We start from the raw sequence: 15,952 nt of genomic DNA, 5'->3' as shown, positions 1-15,952 counted from the left end.
AGCAACCACATGGTGGCTCACAACCATCTGTAATGGGATCTGATGCCCTCTTCTGGTGTGTACAGTGTACTTATATATAATAAATCTTTAAAAAAAAAAAAAGAATCTCTCACATTCCTAGTTTGCTTAGAGACTTTTAGTTTCTGTTTGTGAATAGGTATTGAATTTTATTATGTGATTCTCCTATATGAGTGGGTCCTGTTGTCATTGAGCCAGACATTTATAGATGGCCTAATATTGGATCACCCTTATATTCTTGGGCTAGAGCAAATTTGATAAAGTTCTATTAAACTTAATTTAATTTTTTATAATCAGGGACTTGCTTTGTAGCCCCGGCTGGCCTAAAACTTGCTATTTAAACCAGTCTGTTATCAACTTGCTATGATCCTGTCTGTGCCTGCCAAGTGCTGCTGTCACAGGCATAGGCGCGCCTCTGCCTGCTGAGGGCCAGTGTCACAGGCGTAGGCCGCTAACTCAGCTGTGATTTGGCTTTTGTTATATCTGTAGTCCCACCTCTTGGAGGATGAGTCAGGAAGATCGCAAGTTTGGAACCAACCTGGGCTACCTAGTGGACCCTGGTTTAAAACCAAAATCAGAATACAGTACCAGACTTGGCTTCCGCTCTTTTGCAACCTTATGTGGTGAATGAGACTGGCCAGCAATATTCCTTTCTTGTACAATCTTGGGTAAGATGGTTATATGGATGTAGGGACTATTATACTGTTTTTTGACACAGTTTTTATCCAAATGTCTGTATAGTGATCTCTCATTCTTTCCAACACTTCTCCCCTGCAACATTGTGTGTGTGTGTGTGTGTGTGTGTGTGTATTCTTGCCTACTGACTCAATTTCTTTAGTCACCATATGGTTTGAAAACTCTTCTATATCTATTTTCTAGTGTGTTTCTATTTTCCTTATTGTATTTTTATTTTTTCAATTGTATCTCTTGATATTTGTTACCTATGCAAATTAATATTTTTGGTAGTACTGTGGTTTTCCCAGGGCCACATGTCCGTGTATGAAGTAGGTCTGAGATTTTACCTATGTTTACCTTTATACACACACTTACATTTGTGTTTCAGTACGTACTAGATGGGCTTTTAAGTCAAGGAGTAGAAAAATTGACTACTGATGAACGTTATCGAATTGCTTTCTAGAGTATTATACTGATATCAATGCCAATGTATTTGAAATAATTGGGTATATAATAATTATTCCATACTTTCTTATGTGTCATTGATAACTATGTGATTCTGTTTATGTAGACTGCACTTTTCCTTGTCCCATTAGTATTCCGAGGCCATAGTTATTGTCAATATTTTCCCACTGAGCTTCCTTCATGTAATAATGGACAATAGTAGGAATTCATTTTGCATCTAACCTTACCACCAGTCAACAGCACGATAGCACTCAGGTAGATTCCAGGTTGAGGGTTGGATTGTTATAAGATTGTGACACAGATCGGTGCTTTAGTGCTTGCAAGTGGGAAGCCTTTTGGATTCAGTCCCTGGTGCAAAAGCAGAGGAGATGGGTCAGGATAGAAGAGAGAACGGGGGTTGGGTATTTAGCTCAGTGGTAGAGCGCTTGCCTAGCAAGCACAAGCCCTGGGTTTGGTCCCCAGCTCCAAAAAAAAGAAAAGAGAGAGAGAGAGAGAGAGAGAGAGAGAGAGAGAGAGAGAGAGAGAGAGAGAGAAAAGCAGGAAAGGAAGTTAAGTTGTTAGTTCACGTCTCCTAAAGGGTTAAGGTAGCCTGTCGTTGGCTACTGTGTTTGGGATTCATTTGATACAACACAGCTGTACATCTGCATCTGTTGTAGGGTAGATGACTTGTCTGGCTTTTCTACAGCTTACCTTAAGTGATTTCCATCTTGTCTCCTTTTGCCATAGCCCATTCTTTGGTATGGTAACTAATTCTTTGTGCTGGTGTCTGACCTAACCAACTTGTGGTTTTCATATATTGAACATATACTGATCTGTGCTGTGAGTCTCCTCAGATTGGAGCATTTCAAAGGTGGGGATGCTGGGCCCTGGGGCCTTCAGAGACATCACGGTACTGTTACTGAGAAGTCAGATGTGAAGGATGACCCTAAATTTCAGTAGCAGAGTTAGCATTCTTAGACTAAAATGTTCCTGGATTTAACCATTCTTTTCCAGAAGTGACCTTCCCAAAGCTTCTAGATTATCCTATCTTGACAGGCTGAGTTCAGGGTTTGGGGGCAGATATGTTGCAGAAGCCATAAAGTTCTGTGATTTCCAGCCTGAGTGTCAGAACCAGGGACAGCTCCTGTTGCCGTCGCAGCCCCTCCCCTGGCCTGGGCTAGGGGCTAAGGGGTATTCTCACTGCTTTGCTTGTGTTTTATGTTAGAGCATCGGTAACATGATGGTTCCTATGATATGTGCTGATTCTGACCTTTGCACCCTCTGCTAACACCTTTCTCTTCTCCCTCTCTTGCCTGGTTGATTTCTGCTCATTTCTCCCTTGCCTCTAGGGAACTTACCCTGACTATCCTAGGCTGGATTAGATCATTTTACAGTTCTTATGACACATGCATGCGCTTCTGTCATTATACTGAAGGCTTCATTGAAATTACCATCTGTGTTGTTTTTCCTGAATTGTAGAGTTAGCTCAAATCTATCCTTGTATCTTTGTTCGTCTGTATCTCTCTTCGTCTGGAGTATAAAGATCTTGGGGGAGGGGGGACTGATGCTTAAGCTTGGCTGCAGTACCAAGACCAGCAGCCATTACTGCTTTAGTTTGAGGAACTTGGTCTCTCTCCTTTACTCAGTTTTTTGATATGGCTTCTTATTAGATCAGATGCACTTTCTAAAACAAATCACAAACATCTCCGTATTTATTTCTTGCCATTGTTCTTAATTAGTTATTACTAGTCAATTACTACTCATTTCCTTGAAGTTTTCCATTTACTTACCATAGTTTCTTTGTTCTCCTTCTTCTTCTTCTTCTTCTTCTTCTTCTTCTTCTTCTTCTTCTTCTCTCTCTCTCTCTCTCTCTCTCTCTCTCTCTCTCTCTCTCTTCCTCTCCTTCCCCCTCCCTCCCCACCACCCAGGGGTTTCACACTGTGTTGCCCAAGATAGTAGCAAACTCTTGTGCTCAACAGATGCTCATCTCCTCAGCCTCATGAGTACAGAGAGTATGGTCATATACCACTGTGCCTGTATTCTACAGTGTTTCCAATGTTTAGAAGATGAAAGTACAGATGGGGATACAGGTTTTTTGTTTTTTGTTTTTTTTTTTGGTCATTCTTCCTGTTTCAGTTCTAAGAAGTGAGGGGAAAGGTGATTAGCCCGACACACACACAGATGGGAGGCCCTCTGTGTGTTAGCAGTGGACTAAAAAGCAAGGGTTGAACAGGAAAGAGAGTGAGCCAGTAGATTTCCAGGAATGTATATTAAGAGTTACTGAGTGGCCAGCAAGATGACCCAGTGCGGCAGAAGCACCCACGGCTGAGTTTCATGACCTGAGGTTGATAACTGTGACCTGTATTGTCCTCTGACTTCCACGTGTGGCGATGGTGTGAAAACACACACAACAAAATATAATTTAATAATTAAAAACCAGAGGCCCTGAGTTTGTCAGCCTGAAAAAACCAAATGCTATCTGAATTTCCTTTTACTGCTTTTCCTAGCTGAGAGTAGAACTCCTAAGGGTGAGGGCAGTCTGTGGAGAGGCTCTGACAGCTGGGCCAGAGTGTGACACCACTGTACACTTTCGAGATCAAAAGAGTGACCAGTTCCTTTCCTCAAAATAAACATAAGGCTGAGTCTTGACAGAAGGAGACTCGGGCTCTTAGGGAATGCTGTCCTTCCAACTCACTTAAACCAGGCAAAGGTCTTAACTAAGGGAAAGGTTTTGCTGTGTCTAAAAGTTGTTTTTTTTTTTTTTGTTTTTGTTTTTTTTTCTGTATTTTTTGCTCTATTTAATTCAGCTAAACCCAAATTTACTAATTATCATAGGCACATAGTTGCTTAACAGAAACATATCTGATATGATCCATCTTTTAGGAACTTATTGTGTGGAGGCAGATAGTGACTGATTGCAGCCGCTCCTGTGCTCCCATCCCTTTGGGCCCTGTTCTAAATTCTTTAAATGTTCACAACAGCTAATGATGTAGCTACTACAGCACCAGCATTTTACACAAGAGAAAAACAAGAGACAGAGAAAGGAAATGGTTTGTCTAATGTTACATTGCTAGTGAATGGCAGGGTAAGGATTGAAGCCAAGACAAGCCAGCTCTAGAGCTAGCTTTCTTCTTAACCCCTGGAGAGCACTGGTCCTTAGTGTGGTCCCTAGCTTAGCCACATCTGCATCGTCTGAAAAGTTGATCTCCCCCCCCCCCCCACACACACACTCTGTTTGTTGGTTCATTCGTTTGAGACAGAGTCTCACTGTGCAGTGCTGGCTGTGCTAGAACTCACTAAGTAAACCAGACTGGCCTTGAACTCACAAGAGATCTGCCTGCCTCTGCCTCCCCAGTGCTGGTTTAAAGGCGTTGTCACCCCACCCAACTGAGCCATACATCCTTTAATTCTGCATAAGGCCTATGACTCACTCGGAAGGCAGGGCTCAGTAGTCAGGGTTTTAACAAGCCCTCCAGGTAATTGTGATGATTGCTTTTTGATAAACTCTGCTGAAGGGAAGCTAGGCATGCTAAACTGTGTGTCCTAAGTTCATCTCACTGGTAGGGTGTGAGCGTTGTCCGTCTCCTAGACTCCTAGGCCTTTGGATAGCATCTGATGCAAGGTGGACATTGAAGCCACATAGGAGCTGGGTGTGGTGGAAGGCATCTTTCATCCTAGCATTTCATATTATATAATATAGATAGATAGATAGATAGATAGATAGATAGATAGAGAGTGATGTTTGAACCAGGTCTCACTATAATTACCCTGTCAGTGCAGACCAAATGGGAAAGTTCTGTGAGACTATCAAGGAAGTAGCTAGGATGTTTCTGGCAAGTTATGATGAAGAGGGTACAAGGAACTATGAGAATGACAATAATTTTGAGAGTGCTTCACGAGCAAGGTAAGCATATCAAGACACAGTTGAAAATGGCAAGTGGACAAGGGAGGACAGGATCCGATATTTTTTTGGCATGTATTTGCAGTTCCTTGAGACAGGACAGATATATGTATTTTGTAGGGGAAAAGAAAGGGTTAGGTTTGGACTTAAATTCGAAGTGTTAGATCCAACTGGAGCTGTCCAGCAGTCGGAAATACGAAGCTGCCACATGGTTATGTATAGATATTTGGGCTTTAAGAGCGCATGAAGCTGTGAAGAGTAGAGGGGAGAGTAGAATATAAAATTCAGGTTAGAACTACAGTGAACAAAACAAGAGGAGCCATTGATGAAAGCTGAACAGGACAGACGTTAGGAGACTTAAGAAAATGTGAAAGCCAAGGAAAGTCTTTTCTTTCTTTTTCTTTCTTTCTTTCTTTCTTTCTTTCTTTTTTTTTTAAGAGACATAGTGTCAGATGTTGCAGAGAGATAATGGAAAGTTAGCCTTTGGATTTTGACACATTAAGCGATTTAGTAGGAGCAAAAGAAAATCTGCTCCACTGCAGATGAAGAAGTGGAGGCAGGTGCTCCCTGCAGATAGAGAGCTGTCTCCACACTGCTGTCGAAACTGATACATCGTCCAGAATAGGCCAGGTCTCTAACACATTTGTGGTCTCAGCGCCTGGCCCCACAGCCTGGAAGGGAGGGTGGCATTAATGAGATCAGCAGCTAGGGACTCAGAAAGACTGACTTAGCAGAGGAGGCCAAGACTTAAGAATGAGAGTGATTGGTAGAGGCGGGAGGCAGGGCTCTTGGGTGATTGGGTGTTGGAGGGGAATAGGGTCGGGGAATGAGGTGGGAGCCAGGCTCTGTGTTGATGGCGGGGGCTGTGGGTAGGTTACCAGGGATCTGTTTAGGGAAAAGACAGGGCTCCGGGCTGCAGCCGGGGAAGGGGTGTCGCCCAGCCCCTCCCCTCTTACGCCACTGCACGGTTCCGCCACTGGAGCCCTCCCGCCAGGCTGCACGGCCACAAGTGGCCGCCAGGGGCCGCTGCATGGTCCCCGCGCCCCCGCCCCTCTCCATTGGCCTTTGTTGCCGTCGAGCGCCCCGCTTGACTCGTTCCCGTCCGCCCCCTGGGCCCATCGGTCGCGCCTGCGCACTGGCAGCTACTCGGGCGCTAGCAGGGGGAGCTGCTGCAGGCTCCGCGGCGGCGGCAACGGAGGCTGCGGGGGCGACAGCGCGAGCGGCCGGGCTTCGGGGGGGAGCCGAGCCCGGCCCGGGAGCCCGAGCAGTGCAAGTGCGAGGTACCTAGGCCCCTCACGCTGGACTCCTCAGTCTCCCGGCCGCCTGTCCTCCGCACGGGTATATGGGATGGAAGCGGGACCCTCGGGAGCAGGTAAGGGCCCTCGGGAACCGGGAGCAGTATGTGTTCCAAAGCCCTGGAGGCTCTCGCGGGATAGAGCATGGTTCCAGAGTGAGGAGAGGGGCTCTCAGGGGATGGGAGGCCCATTTTGAAGGGGGTTGTGTGCAGTTCCGGCTGAGAACCATGTGAAGATCTGAGACCTGAGCTGTTTGTCCTAGGAAGCAGTATACTGTCCTGAGGGTGGGAAGTAACCTGGTAGAAAGGCCTGAATGCACGGGAGTCCTTCCGTGAGGTCTGGCGAGGCCTATGGGGAGGCCCGGCAGGTGGCAGGGGGGCGGGCTCCAGGTGTCCAGGAGAGGAGGGGGGCGACACAGATGGGCCTGGAACTACCGCCTGTCGGGGGGCGGGGGCTCGGCCGTGCTGGGCTGGGCTAAGCTAATGCCTCTGGGGAGTAGGCGCCAGGGCTGGCCTCTGAGCTCCGCCCAGCTGGGCCTGAAGCGGGGGTGAGGGTCAGGGGGCGGTGGGTGGGGATTTAGCCCAGGGATTTCCCCCTTTGGCTGGGGACTTGAGTGGTGGCGCGGGAGCATGCGCGGAGGTACCAGCCTGAAGGGCTGCCCTATGTGGTGGGGGCGTGGCTGTTTGAGTACCCCTCCTGTGCCCCTGGGCTTAGGAGAAGGAGTGCACTGCTGGGTGCAGTCTCTCAGATTCTGATGGCAGTGTACGAATGGAAATTGCCTTCTCTCTTGGGGGTTGGGAGGGTCTCTAATACTTGGTCCTTAAACCCTGGAGTAGCAGTTTCCCAAAGAAAGGGTCCAGATAAACTGCCCGTGTGCCTTTTTCTGCTACATGAGAAGAGAGGGGGATCAAAGCCATGCTTTATAGCTACTTCTCCCTGAAGATAGGCCTTAGGAAAGTGTTGGTCACTGAGAAACCAGGCCTACAAGGTTTTCAAGTTTCTGGACTACTACTGAGGAGAGACAGGAGCTAAGGATATTGTCCTTTTCCTTGAATTAACTCCTTATGTTACAGTATAATGTCTATATAGACCTGTGGCTCCTGTTTCCTGGTGGATCTTTCCCATGGCAGGGGCATGTCATTAGACTCAAAGCTGCCAAGCTTGTCTGTGTGACAGAAACAAGTTGTTAGGCAGATACTGGTGGCACACACCTTTAATCCCAGTGCCAGGGAGGCAGAGGCAGGCAGATGAATGAATTCAAGGTCAGCCTTGTCTACAAAGAGTTCCAGGACTGCTAAAGCTACACAGAGAAACCCTGTCTCAAAAAAACGAGAGAGAGAGAGAGAGAGAGAGAGAGAGAGAGAGAGAGAGAGAGAAATGTTGGAGGTGAGGTAGCATTGACCCTGATAATCATAGCCCAGACTTTCCTATTTAGAGGAAATACACACACACACACACACACACACACACACACACACACACACACACACACATGTAATACATATATTGGAGAAAAAGCTGGGGCAGGGCTGCCCAGAGGCAACTGGAGTCCTCGTGATGGGCTGTAGACTTAGGATACCTTTTGTGTCATTCTTGGAGCTCATACCTTGTGGTAGAAAAAAACAATCTGAACCCGGAATCCTTTCTGTTACCTCTCACGACCTCCATTTGGTGTGGGGATAACAACAGGATTTTTGTTCACTTTCCAAAGATTTTTGGGAAGTATCTTTGTTTTTCAGGCCACTGGAATTGATCTTAAAACTCTCCCAAGTCTTTGAGTCAGTGATCTGTGAGGGGTACTGATTGTATTCCCCAAACACAAACAGCCTCACTAGGTAGAGTGTAAATCCCAGTTCTCTAGGTTGGAGACCAGAGTAGGACCCATGTCCAGACAGACTGATGAAGGCCCATTGTCCTGAATTGCTAATGATCTTATCCTGATGAATGTGGGGCAGGGTTGTGGGGTGATGAAGAAAGGGGCTTGTTTGTTACAGGAAAGAAGTTTCTAGATGAAGGGCTGGAGCACTGGAGTCAGCTGTGTCTTGGACAAAATGCTAGTGGCTTGGGGTTTGCCTCATCAAAAGCCATAATTAAAATTCAGGCTGGAAACTCTGATGGAGAGACCCCACAACTGGTTCCTTCTGGGGCTGGACTGCTGCTCTCTTGGGAGATGTTGGAGTATTGTTCTGAGGAGGCTCATGTCCAGATGTGCCTTCAGTGTACTGGTGTGTTCAGGCATGGGGACTGGCCTGGGAGCGCCGTGAGGGTAGAGGTGCTGTCCAACTTACCTGTGGCAGCAGCAGTTGCCTGGTGTCTGGAGGCCCTGACACAGAGTGCATGTTTATTAATTGACTCAGATCATTCAAATGTGAGCATATGGTTAAACTCTGTGCATATTCTGTAATTTGTGTCTATGCATGTGGGTGTTTTAATGTTTATGGACAAATATTTTTGGAGAGATTGGTCTCTTAGTCCTTTCTTACTCACCACCTGATTTACCAAGGGTACACACCCTCTAGTAGTCTGTTGGGTTCTTTAGAAGACGTGTGAGCCTCTGAGTTGCTGGGAAGGAATCCTGAGCCCGGCCTTGAGCTCTGTTACTTTTCCTTCTGCGTGCTGGTTGGGGATGGGGGAGGGGGAGTGTCATTTTCAGGGCCCCTCCCTTCTTGCTTTTGTCTGCAGGGAAGGGCCCCGCCCCTTTCCCCCTAGGCTGGAGCTTTGTCCTCTGTGCTGGGGCCCTCATCTGCATCACAAAGTGGCCGTCTGTCCCTGTCTGGGTCTGAGGGGAAGTGTCTTCCTTTCTCAGACTAAAAGCTGGGGGCAGGGCGAGGTTGGGGAGGAGAGACTGTACAGCTGTGGCGCTTTCCTGGGGATAGATAGAATGGCAAAGAGGTAGTTGTTTCCCCCTGCCTCCTTCCCTAGTTTGGGGATGAAGTGGAGAGATGTTCTCCATTTTCTCTGAACCCTGACCAGGAGCGTGCTCTCAGGCACTGGTGTGCTGTCCAGCTCTGGGATGGTGAGAGCTCCAAGGGGAGTGTCTGTCTCACCTCATCCCTGTAATTTCTGCTTTGCCCTTGGTTCTTCTAGAGGGATGTCTCTCAGAATTTCAACTGATTATTCAGACTAGGAGGCAAAAAGTGAATGGAATCCTAAAACTTGGGAAAGGGAAAGATATATCTGAAAAGGGACAAATGCTTCTGCACAGAGTTTGTGTTTGTTTGGGACAGTTGCAAGCATGGTTGTGTGGTTGTGCACTCTTGTGGTGTGCCTATCGGTTTGTTTGTTCATTTATGTGATATGAGCATATGAAGTACCTGTCTTTATGCCCGGCACTAGCTTGAGCTGTGATTAAGTCAAGTATGGTCCCTTCTTTTGAAACACTGAGTCCTCACTGATGGTGAAGAGCGTATGTAGAACGGTAAGCTTTAGAGCGCTTGCATGTGAGAGGGGTGCGTGTTTGTCAGTGGGGCTCGTATGCAGTATCCATTCAGCCCTTTCTGGGATAGGTGGGACTAGTTTATTAGTTCCCTTGTAGCTGAGTTCTGAGGGACTTGGTATTTTCCTCTGCAGAAAGGGGCTGGGGCTGATTTGACAGGTGGTTTAGAGGGAGTCAAGTCCTTCAGCTTTGGAAGGTGTGCACCTCCCACAAATGACCCACCTCTTCCTGACCCCCCTGCCTAAGATATGCTCCATACCCTCCCACCCCTGTCCCATCCCCCAGTCCTGTGTGTCTATGAAAGCAGAGCTCTGGTAAAGAGGGCGTTTGTCCCTCTTCCACCTATGCTGGTCCTCTCTCTGCTGGAAAGAACAATAGTAGCAGAGGACAAAGGCTCTACTTAGTGTACACACACACACACACACACACACACACACACACACACACACACACACACACACACGGAGTAGGAGAGGGAGACTGAGGAGCAGTCATGCTGGCCTATCCTAGCCCTTCCTTCCCCAAGGGCCCCTTCTGTTCTGAAATCGATCCTTTCTGCCGTCTGGACCCTCCCTCAGTGTGGAAAGATTTGTGAAGAATGGAAAGTGTCTTATATTCCCTTTCTGACCTGGTGTCTCCCCTCTTACTGTTCTTCCTCCTTCCCGAGCCTTTAGCTTTCTTCATGTGAGCTTTTATTTTCTTCCGTTTCTTCATTCTGCATCTTGATAGTTTTTTCTCTGTACCCCAACCTTGCCCTACCTGTACCCTTCCTTCCCTCCTTTTTCTACCCAATTCAAGGCATTTTCTCTTGTGACCTCCAGATCCGACCTTCTCCCCGCCCTGGCAGCCTCTTCTTAGCCTGCAGATGCTGTCCTTCTACCCTTTTCTTTCTGTCTCCCCAGAGCCAGCATTCCCTGTCTCAGTCCTGTCTCAGGCCCTGCCCTTCCCAGCCTGCCTTTCTTGAGGTTGTTCACCTGTCCACATTAACAGAGGATATCATCCCAAAGTTCTGGTGCCGTTTTGTGTTCTGGATGCTAATGAGTGAAATGAGCTTCTCGAGTAGCACAGAATCAATCGATCGTTCTTAAACTGGCATATACCTACCTGGTAGAGACAGGTGTCTCAATCTAGTAGAGATGGAGGAAAGCGTTGTGAACTAGGAACTTAGCTACTTTTCTTGAACTCATTACACATTTACTTGTTGAAGTTGTAGACACACATTTTCCTAACTGAAGAAAGGTTTAAAACAAAAATAAAAGTAAAATAAGCCATTGGAAAATCCAGTGAGCCTGGGAATGTCCAAGCTGGTGGAAGCCCCTGCTGGGTGAGGAAAGAGGAACGAGACCCACGGTCTTGGTCTGAGAGGCCTTGTCTGATCACAGCAGTTAGAAGATGGCCAGACTCTGTCCTCACTGGCTTCTTTGTCTTCACAGCTGCAGGTGCCTACCTGCCTCCCCTGCAGCAGGTGTTCCAGGCCCCTCGCCGGCCTGGCATCGGCACTGTGGGCAAACCGATCAAGCTTCTGGCCAATTACTTTGAGGTGGACATTCCTAAGATTGACGTCTACCATTACGAGGTGGACATCAAGCCGGATAAGTGTCCTCGCAGAGTCAACCGGTAAGTGATGACTGTGGGTGGCACCGAGTCCAATTTATTAAACAGGGAAAGAGGAAACATGTCGGCCGGAGAACTCTGTAAGAACAGAGCACATTCTAGCACTTGCTGAGATAGGTGACTCCAGAGATTTTAAGAATGAGACTTAGGTAAGGAGCCCGGTAGAGAAGGAGAAGTTAAAAGGCAAGGCTAAAATGGCGGGGGTAAGAGCAAGATGGATGGTGTTCTTGCTTGCAGGGGATGTTCCGGGATGCATATTTGGAGAGATTAATCGTAGAAGAAGCAGATTAAATTGGTTTATTATTACTGGAAAACCATATTCACAATTAAAAACTAGGAATTTTTTTCAACAGTCTTGAGTGTATTTTCAGATATTTTTCTGTGTATACATTCATTATAATATGGACATGAATATATAATACATTTATAGTAATATATTCCCATCAATTACTGTTATTACTTATTAATTATATTAATAACCATATATAATATTACATTATTACATATTATTGTATATGCGTATACACAAACATGTGCATACATATACACATTGGTTTTATACAAGTATTACATATAATACAATATATGTGCATTAATATGTGTATATATGTAATGTATGAGCATATATAATAATAATGTAAGATTCTATATACTTTGTTCAATATTGTCCATTTTTCTGTTTAACCATATATTTTGGAAAATAGTATATATTAGTATATATAAATCTGCCTTATTCTTTTGTGTAGAGCCCTAGATAGTCCTTGAAATGACCACATAATTTGCTTGATCTATTGTGGGATATTTAGGTAGAGTCTAAACTTTGCAACAAGATTGAAACTGTTAAGTATTATATAAAGATACATATTTTCACAGATGTGTGAGTGTATCTGTAAGATAGAAGTCCTAGGAGTGGAATGACTGCCACAAGGCAGTTTAAATTGAGACATTGTCCATTCCTGAGGCAGTGTCAGAAGAACTCAGGAGTAAGACAGAGGAAAAGATGATACAGGAGAGAAAACAGTGGTAAAACTTCCAAGAGCTGGAGAAAGGACTCCTACCCTGTATTTTATTATTTCTAGGCCAGTTCAGATCCGTTCCTTTCTTTCCTTTCCGTCTTTGTTTGGCAGACAGGATAGACCTGGGAACAGGCCCTTCCCCTTCAGAAGGTCTGTGGAGGTCTCATGATCTGAGGACCAACAGTATTACTGTAGGATTTTGGAAGTGTGGGTTCTAAGTGTGGGTTCAAATCAGAAGATGACTTTAATGAAACCTGATGATTCATAGGAATGTTGGAAGCTTGAGGTGTATTGCCACGGAGTAGACCTTAAACATGAGTGTGGTACACGGGATGTTGCCTCAATTTTGAGCTGTTTCCAAAAGCCAGAGTGACAGCCTCAGCTTCCACGTGCCACGTCTGTGCTTTGCAGGGAGGTGGTGGAGTACATGGTCCAGCATTTCAAACCGCAGATCTTTGGGGATCGCAAGCCTGTGTACGATGGAAAGAAGAACATTTACACAGTTACAGCACTGCCTATTGGCAATGAGAGGGTAAGGCCAGGGCTGAGGCTAGCCCTATAAGCCCAGGGAGGCCCACCTAGTGATCCAGAGATCCTTTTATTTTGTGCTGAAAAGTATATTTTGGGGCCATAATGAATCAGGGTAGACACTTAGTGTACTGTGTGCCTGTCCCCAATAATGAAATTAGATTAGACTTCAAAAAAAAAAAGACTCAAAGGATTTCCTTCTAGATTAAGGGGGCCAGAAGCACTGCAGCATCATCTGTGGAAATCAGGGTGTGGGTCTTTATTCGGGGGTTTTCAGTGTGAGCCCCTGTTGGCTTGGCTTTGGCAGATTGTGGAGTGGGAGACAGTGAGTAGGACAGGAAGACTAATCTGTAGAAATGTGATCGTCACCCTTTTCTTCTTCCCATCTTGAAGGTTGACTTTGAGGTGACCATCCCTGGGGAAGGGAAGGATAGAATTTTTAAGGTCTCCATCAAGTGGCTAGCCATCGTGAGCTGGCGCATGCTGCATGAAGCCTTGGTCAGTGGCCAGATCCCTGTGCCCTTGGAGTCCGTGCAAGCCCTGGATGTGGCCATGAGGCATCTGGCATCTATGAGGTACTGAGTATAGTTATTATCTAAGCTACGAGTGTTGGTAAAACTGCTGTTGGGGGAGGAGGGAGTGAGTGTGTCTTAAGGTCCCTCAGGGAAAAAAAAGAACTGAAGGCCTACCATGCATGTGTGAGGCAAGTATATATACACATGTTTAGATGGTTAGACCCCCGGCCCCATCCTTAGATACCATTTTGGCCTCACTCCATCTATCCCTACAGGGCAGAGAGAAAGGTAGAAACTTAAACAAGGTCAGTCTTAACTATTGGCCCAAGAACAGAGCTGGCATTAAAGCCCTGGTGTCCTGCCTTCCAGGCCAGGGCTCCTCCGTGCCCAGGATGCCTCACAGGGTGGGGGCCTGTGCCCGAGGGACCAGTTCTCTGCCTGTCCCTGCCAGGTACACCCCTGTGGGCCGCTCCTTCTTCTCACCGCCTGAGGGCTACTACCACCCGCTGGGGGGTGGGCGCGAGGTCTGGTTCGGCTTTCACCAGTCTGTGCGCCCTGCCATGTGGAAGATGATGCTCAACATTGATGGTGAGTGGGGAGAGCTATGGAGCCAGGGGCACCCTAAATCCAGTGACCACACTCCCAGCCTCATCCCTCCCAGCTCTGCAACCACAGTCTAATTCCTGTAGCCCTGGCGCCCTGTCCCTGTCCCGGTGCCCTGCAAAGAGGAGAGTACAAATCATAATGCCTCCACTTATTCTTTCCTGAAAGTGTCTGAGCCAAGCTGTCCCTCCCCTGTCCCTACAGTCTCAGCCACTGCCTTCTACAAAGCACAGCCAGTGATTGAGTTCATGTGTGAGGTCCTGGACATCAGGAACATAGATGAACAGCCCAAGCCCCTCACGGATTCCCAGCGCGTTCGGTTTACCAAGGAGATAAAGGGTGAGGACCCACCACCCAAACGGGGAAGAGAAAGCGCCACTTTCTCTAACCCTAAGAGGGAATCCCTCTGGGGAAGGCCAGTGAGGGAACTGAGCAGTCTGTTCCCACCTTAACAAGCAGTGTGTGTCTCTCAGGCCTGAAGGTGGAAGTGACCCACTGTGGACAGATGAAGAGGAAATACCGCGTGTGTAATGTTACCCGTCGCCCTGCTAGCCATCAGACGTAAGTCGGCAGCACCGCTACGCAGGGTCAACCTAGCGCACGGCTAAGCTGTCTGACCCACTTAACGTCTGTGTTGTCAGAATAAGACTTTTCTAGTCTATCTCTGAAGATAAACATCCTTTCCTCGACCTCCCCAGATCATGTCTCTCCATGACTTTTTTTTTCTTTTTTTTTTTTTTTCTCGGAGCTGGGGACCGAACCCAGGGCCTTGTGCTTGCTAGGCAAGCGCTCTACCACTGAGCTAAATCCCCAACCCCTTTTCCCTTCTTAATCTCTTAGTTTCTTCCTTGGACCTTTACTGTAAAACACGAGTGAGTGGTCCACCGACTACTGTTGGGTCTGTCCTGATGAAATACTGTGGTCCCCTTTCTTCATCCCAGGCTATGCTGGACTCTTACCTTTAGTAGGCATCCACTCGGGCTTTAGAAGTACAGAGGAGGGAGATGGGTTGGCCTTTTGGAACGGCTCTGTCATCTTCAGGCTTTCCAGTGAAGCCTTGTAGCAATTGCCTTTCTGAGAGCAGCCACGATGAGAGGCCTGAGGCGGTCTTTGGTTGTGGCTGTGGAGAGGTGGGGTTGACACTGAATTATGATGCTTCCTTCCCTTCCTCCAAACAGGTTTCCCTTGCAGCTGGAGAGCGGACAGACCGTGGAGTGCACCGTGGCACAATATTTCAAGCAGAAATACAACCTTCAGCTCAAGTATCCTCACCTGCCCTGCCTGCAAGTTGGGCAAGAGCAGAAGCATACCTATTTGCCCCTCGAGGTAAGGCTGCCTGCCAGAGAGTACGGCTTGGCCGACACTGGTCCTGGACGTCTCTTGAGCCGGTCACAGTCTCCTTTCCTCATTTTCAAGTTTGAGAAGTTGATGTTCTAGAAAGCTTTAAGGTTGTTTTTGTATGAAGTCTAGACTTCCTACTGGCTAAATTCTGTTCTTTTTTTTTTTTTTTTTTGGTTCTTTTTTTTGGAGCTGGGGACCGAACCCAGGGCCTTGCGCTTCCTAGGCAAGCGCTCTACCACTGAGCTAAATCCCCAACCCCTAAATTCTGTTCTTATCCCTGCCTTTATTTTTATCTTCTTCCAGGACTCCTAGGCAAAAGGGCAAGCTGTGTTTGTTTGTTTGTTTGTTTGTTTGTTTGTTTGTTTGTGTGAGTGGTTGGCTGGCTGACTGACTGGCTGGCTGGCTGGCTGACTGACTGGCTGACTGGCTGGCTGGCTAGCTGGCTAGCTGGCTGGCTGGCTGGCTGGCTTACTGGTTGGTTGAGACATGTCTCCAGCCCAGGCTGGCCTTGAACTCACATTTAGACAGGGATAACATTGAACTTCTGATCCTCCTGTCTCCTTCCA

At 47.1% G+C, this 15,952-nt stretch overlaps 1 protein-coding gene across 7 annotated transcripts in view; it reads left to right on the top strand.

The window, feature by feature from the left end:
- The window catches only part of Ago1 (argonaute RISC component 1), a 58,123-nt gene that overhangs the window by 16,934 nt on the left and 25,237 nt on the right, over positions 1-15,952 (top strand). For 2 of the 7 annotated variants that reach the window (NM_001191765.2, NM_001317181.1), the window contains exons 1-8: positions 6,183-6,410; positions 11,203-11,386; positions 12,811-12,931; positions 13,321-13,502; positions 13,894-14,030; positions 14,250-14,384; positions 14,519-14,606; positions 15,224-15,371. In NM_001191765.2, coding sequence (NP_001178694.1) covers positions 6,386-6,410; positions 11,203-11,386; positions 12,811-12,931; positions 13,321-13,502; positions 13,894-14,030; positions 14,250-14,384; positions 14,519-14,606; positions 15,224-15,371 — 1,020 coding nt within the window. In that variant the 5' untranslated portion in view covers positions 6,183-6,385. Of the gene's footprint in view, positions 1-6,182; positions 6,411-11,202; positions 11,387-12,810; positions 12,932-13,320; positions 13,503-13,811; positions 14,031-14,249; positions 14,385-14,518; positions 14,607-15,223; positions 15,372-15,952 lie in introns of those variants that run through there. The other 5 variants (XM_008764025.3, XM_063287758.1, XM_039110021.2 and 2 more) reach the window with 5 other exon arrangements.

This window comes from Rattus norvegicus, chromosome 5 (genome assembly GCF_036323735.1).
Source record: "Rattus norvegicus strain BN/NHsdMcwi chromosome 5, GRCr8, whole genome shotgun sequence".
Taxonomy (NCBI): Eukaryota; Metazoa; Chordata; class Mammalia; order Rodentia; family Muridae; genus Rattus; species Rattus norvegicus.
This window is presented reverse-complemented; position numbering and strand designations above follow the sequence as displayed.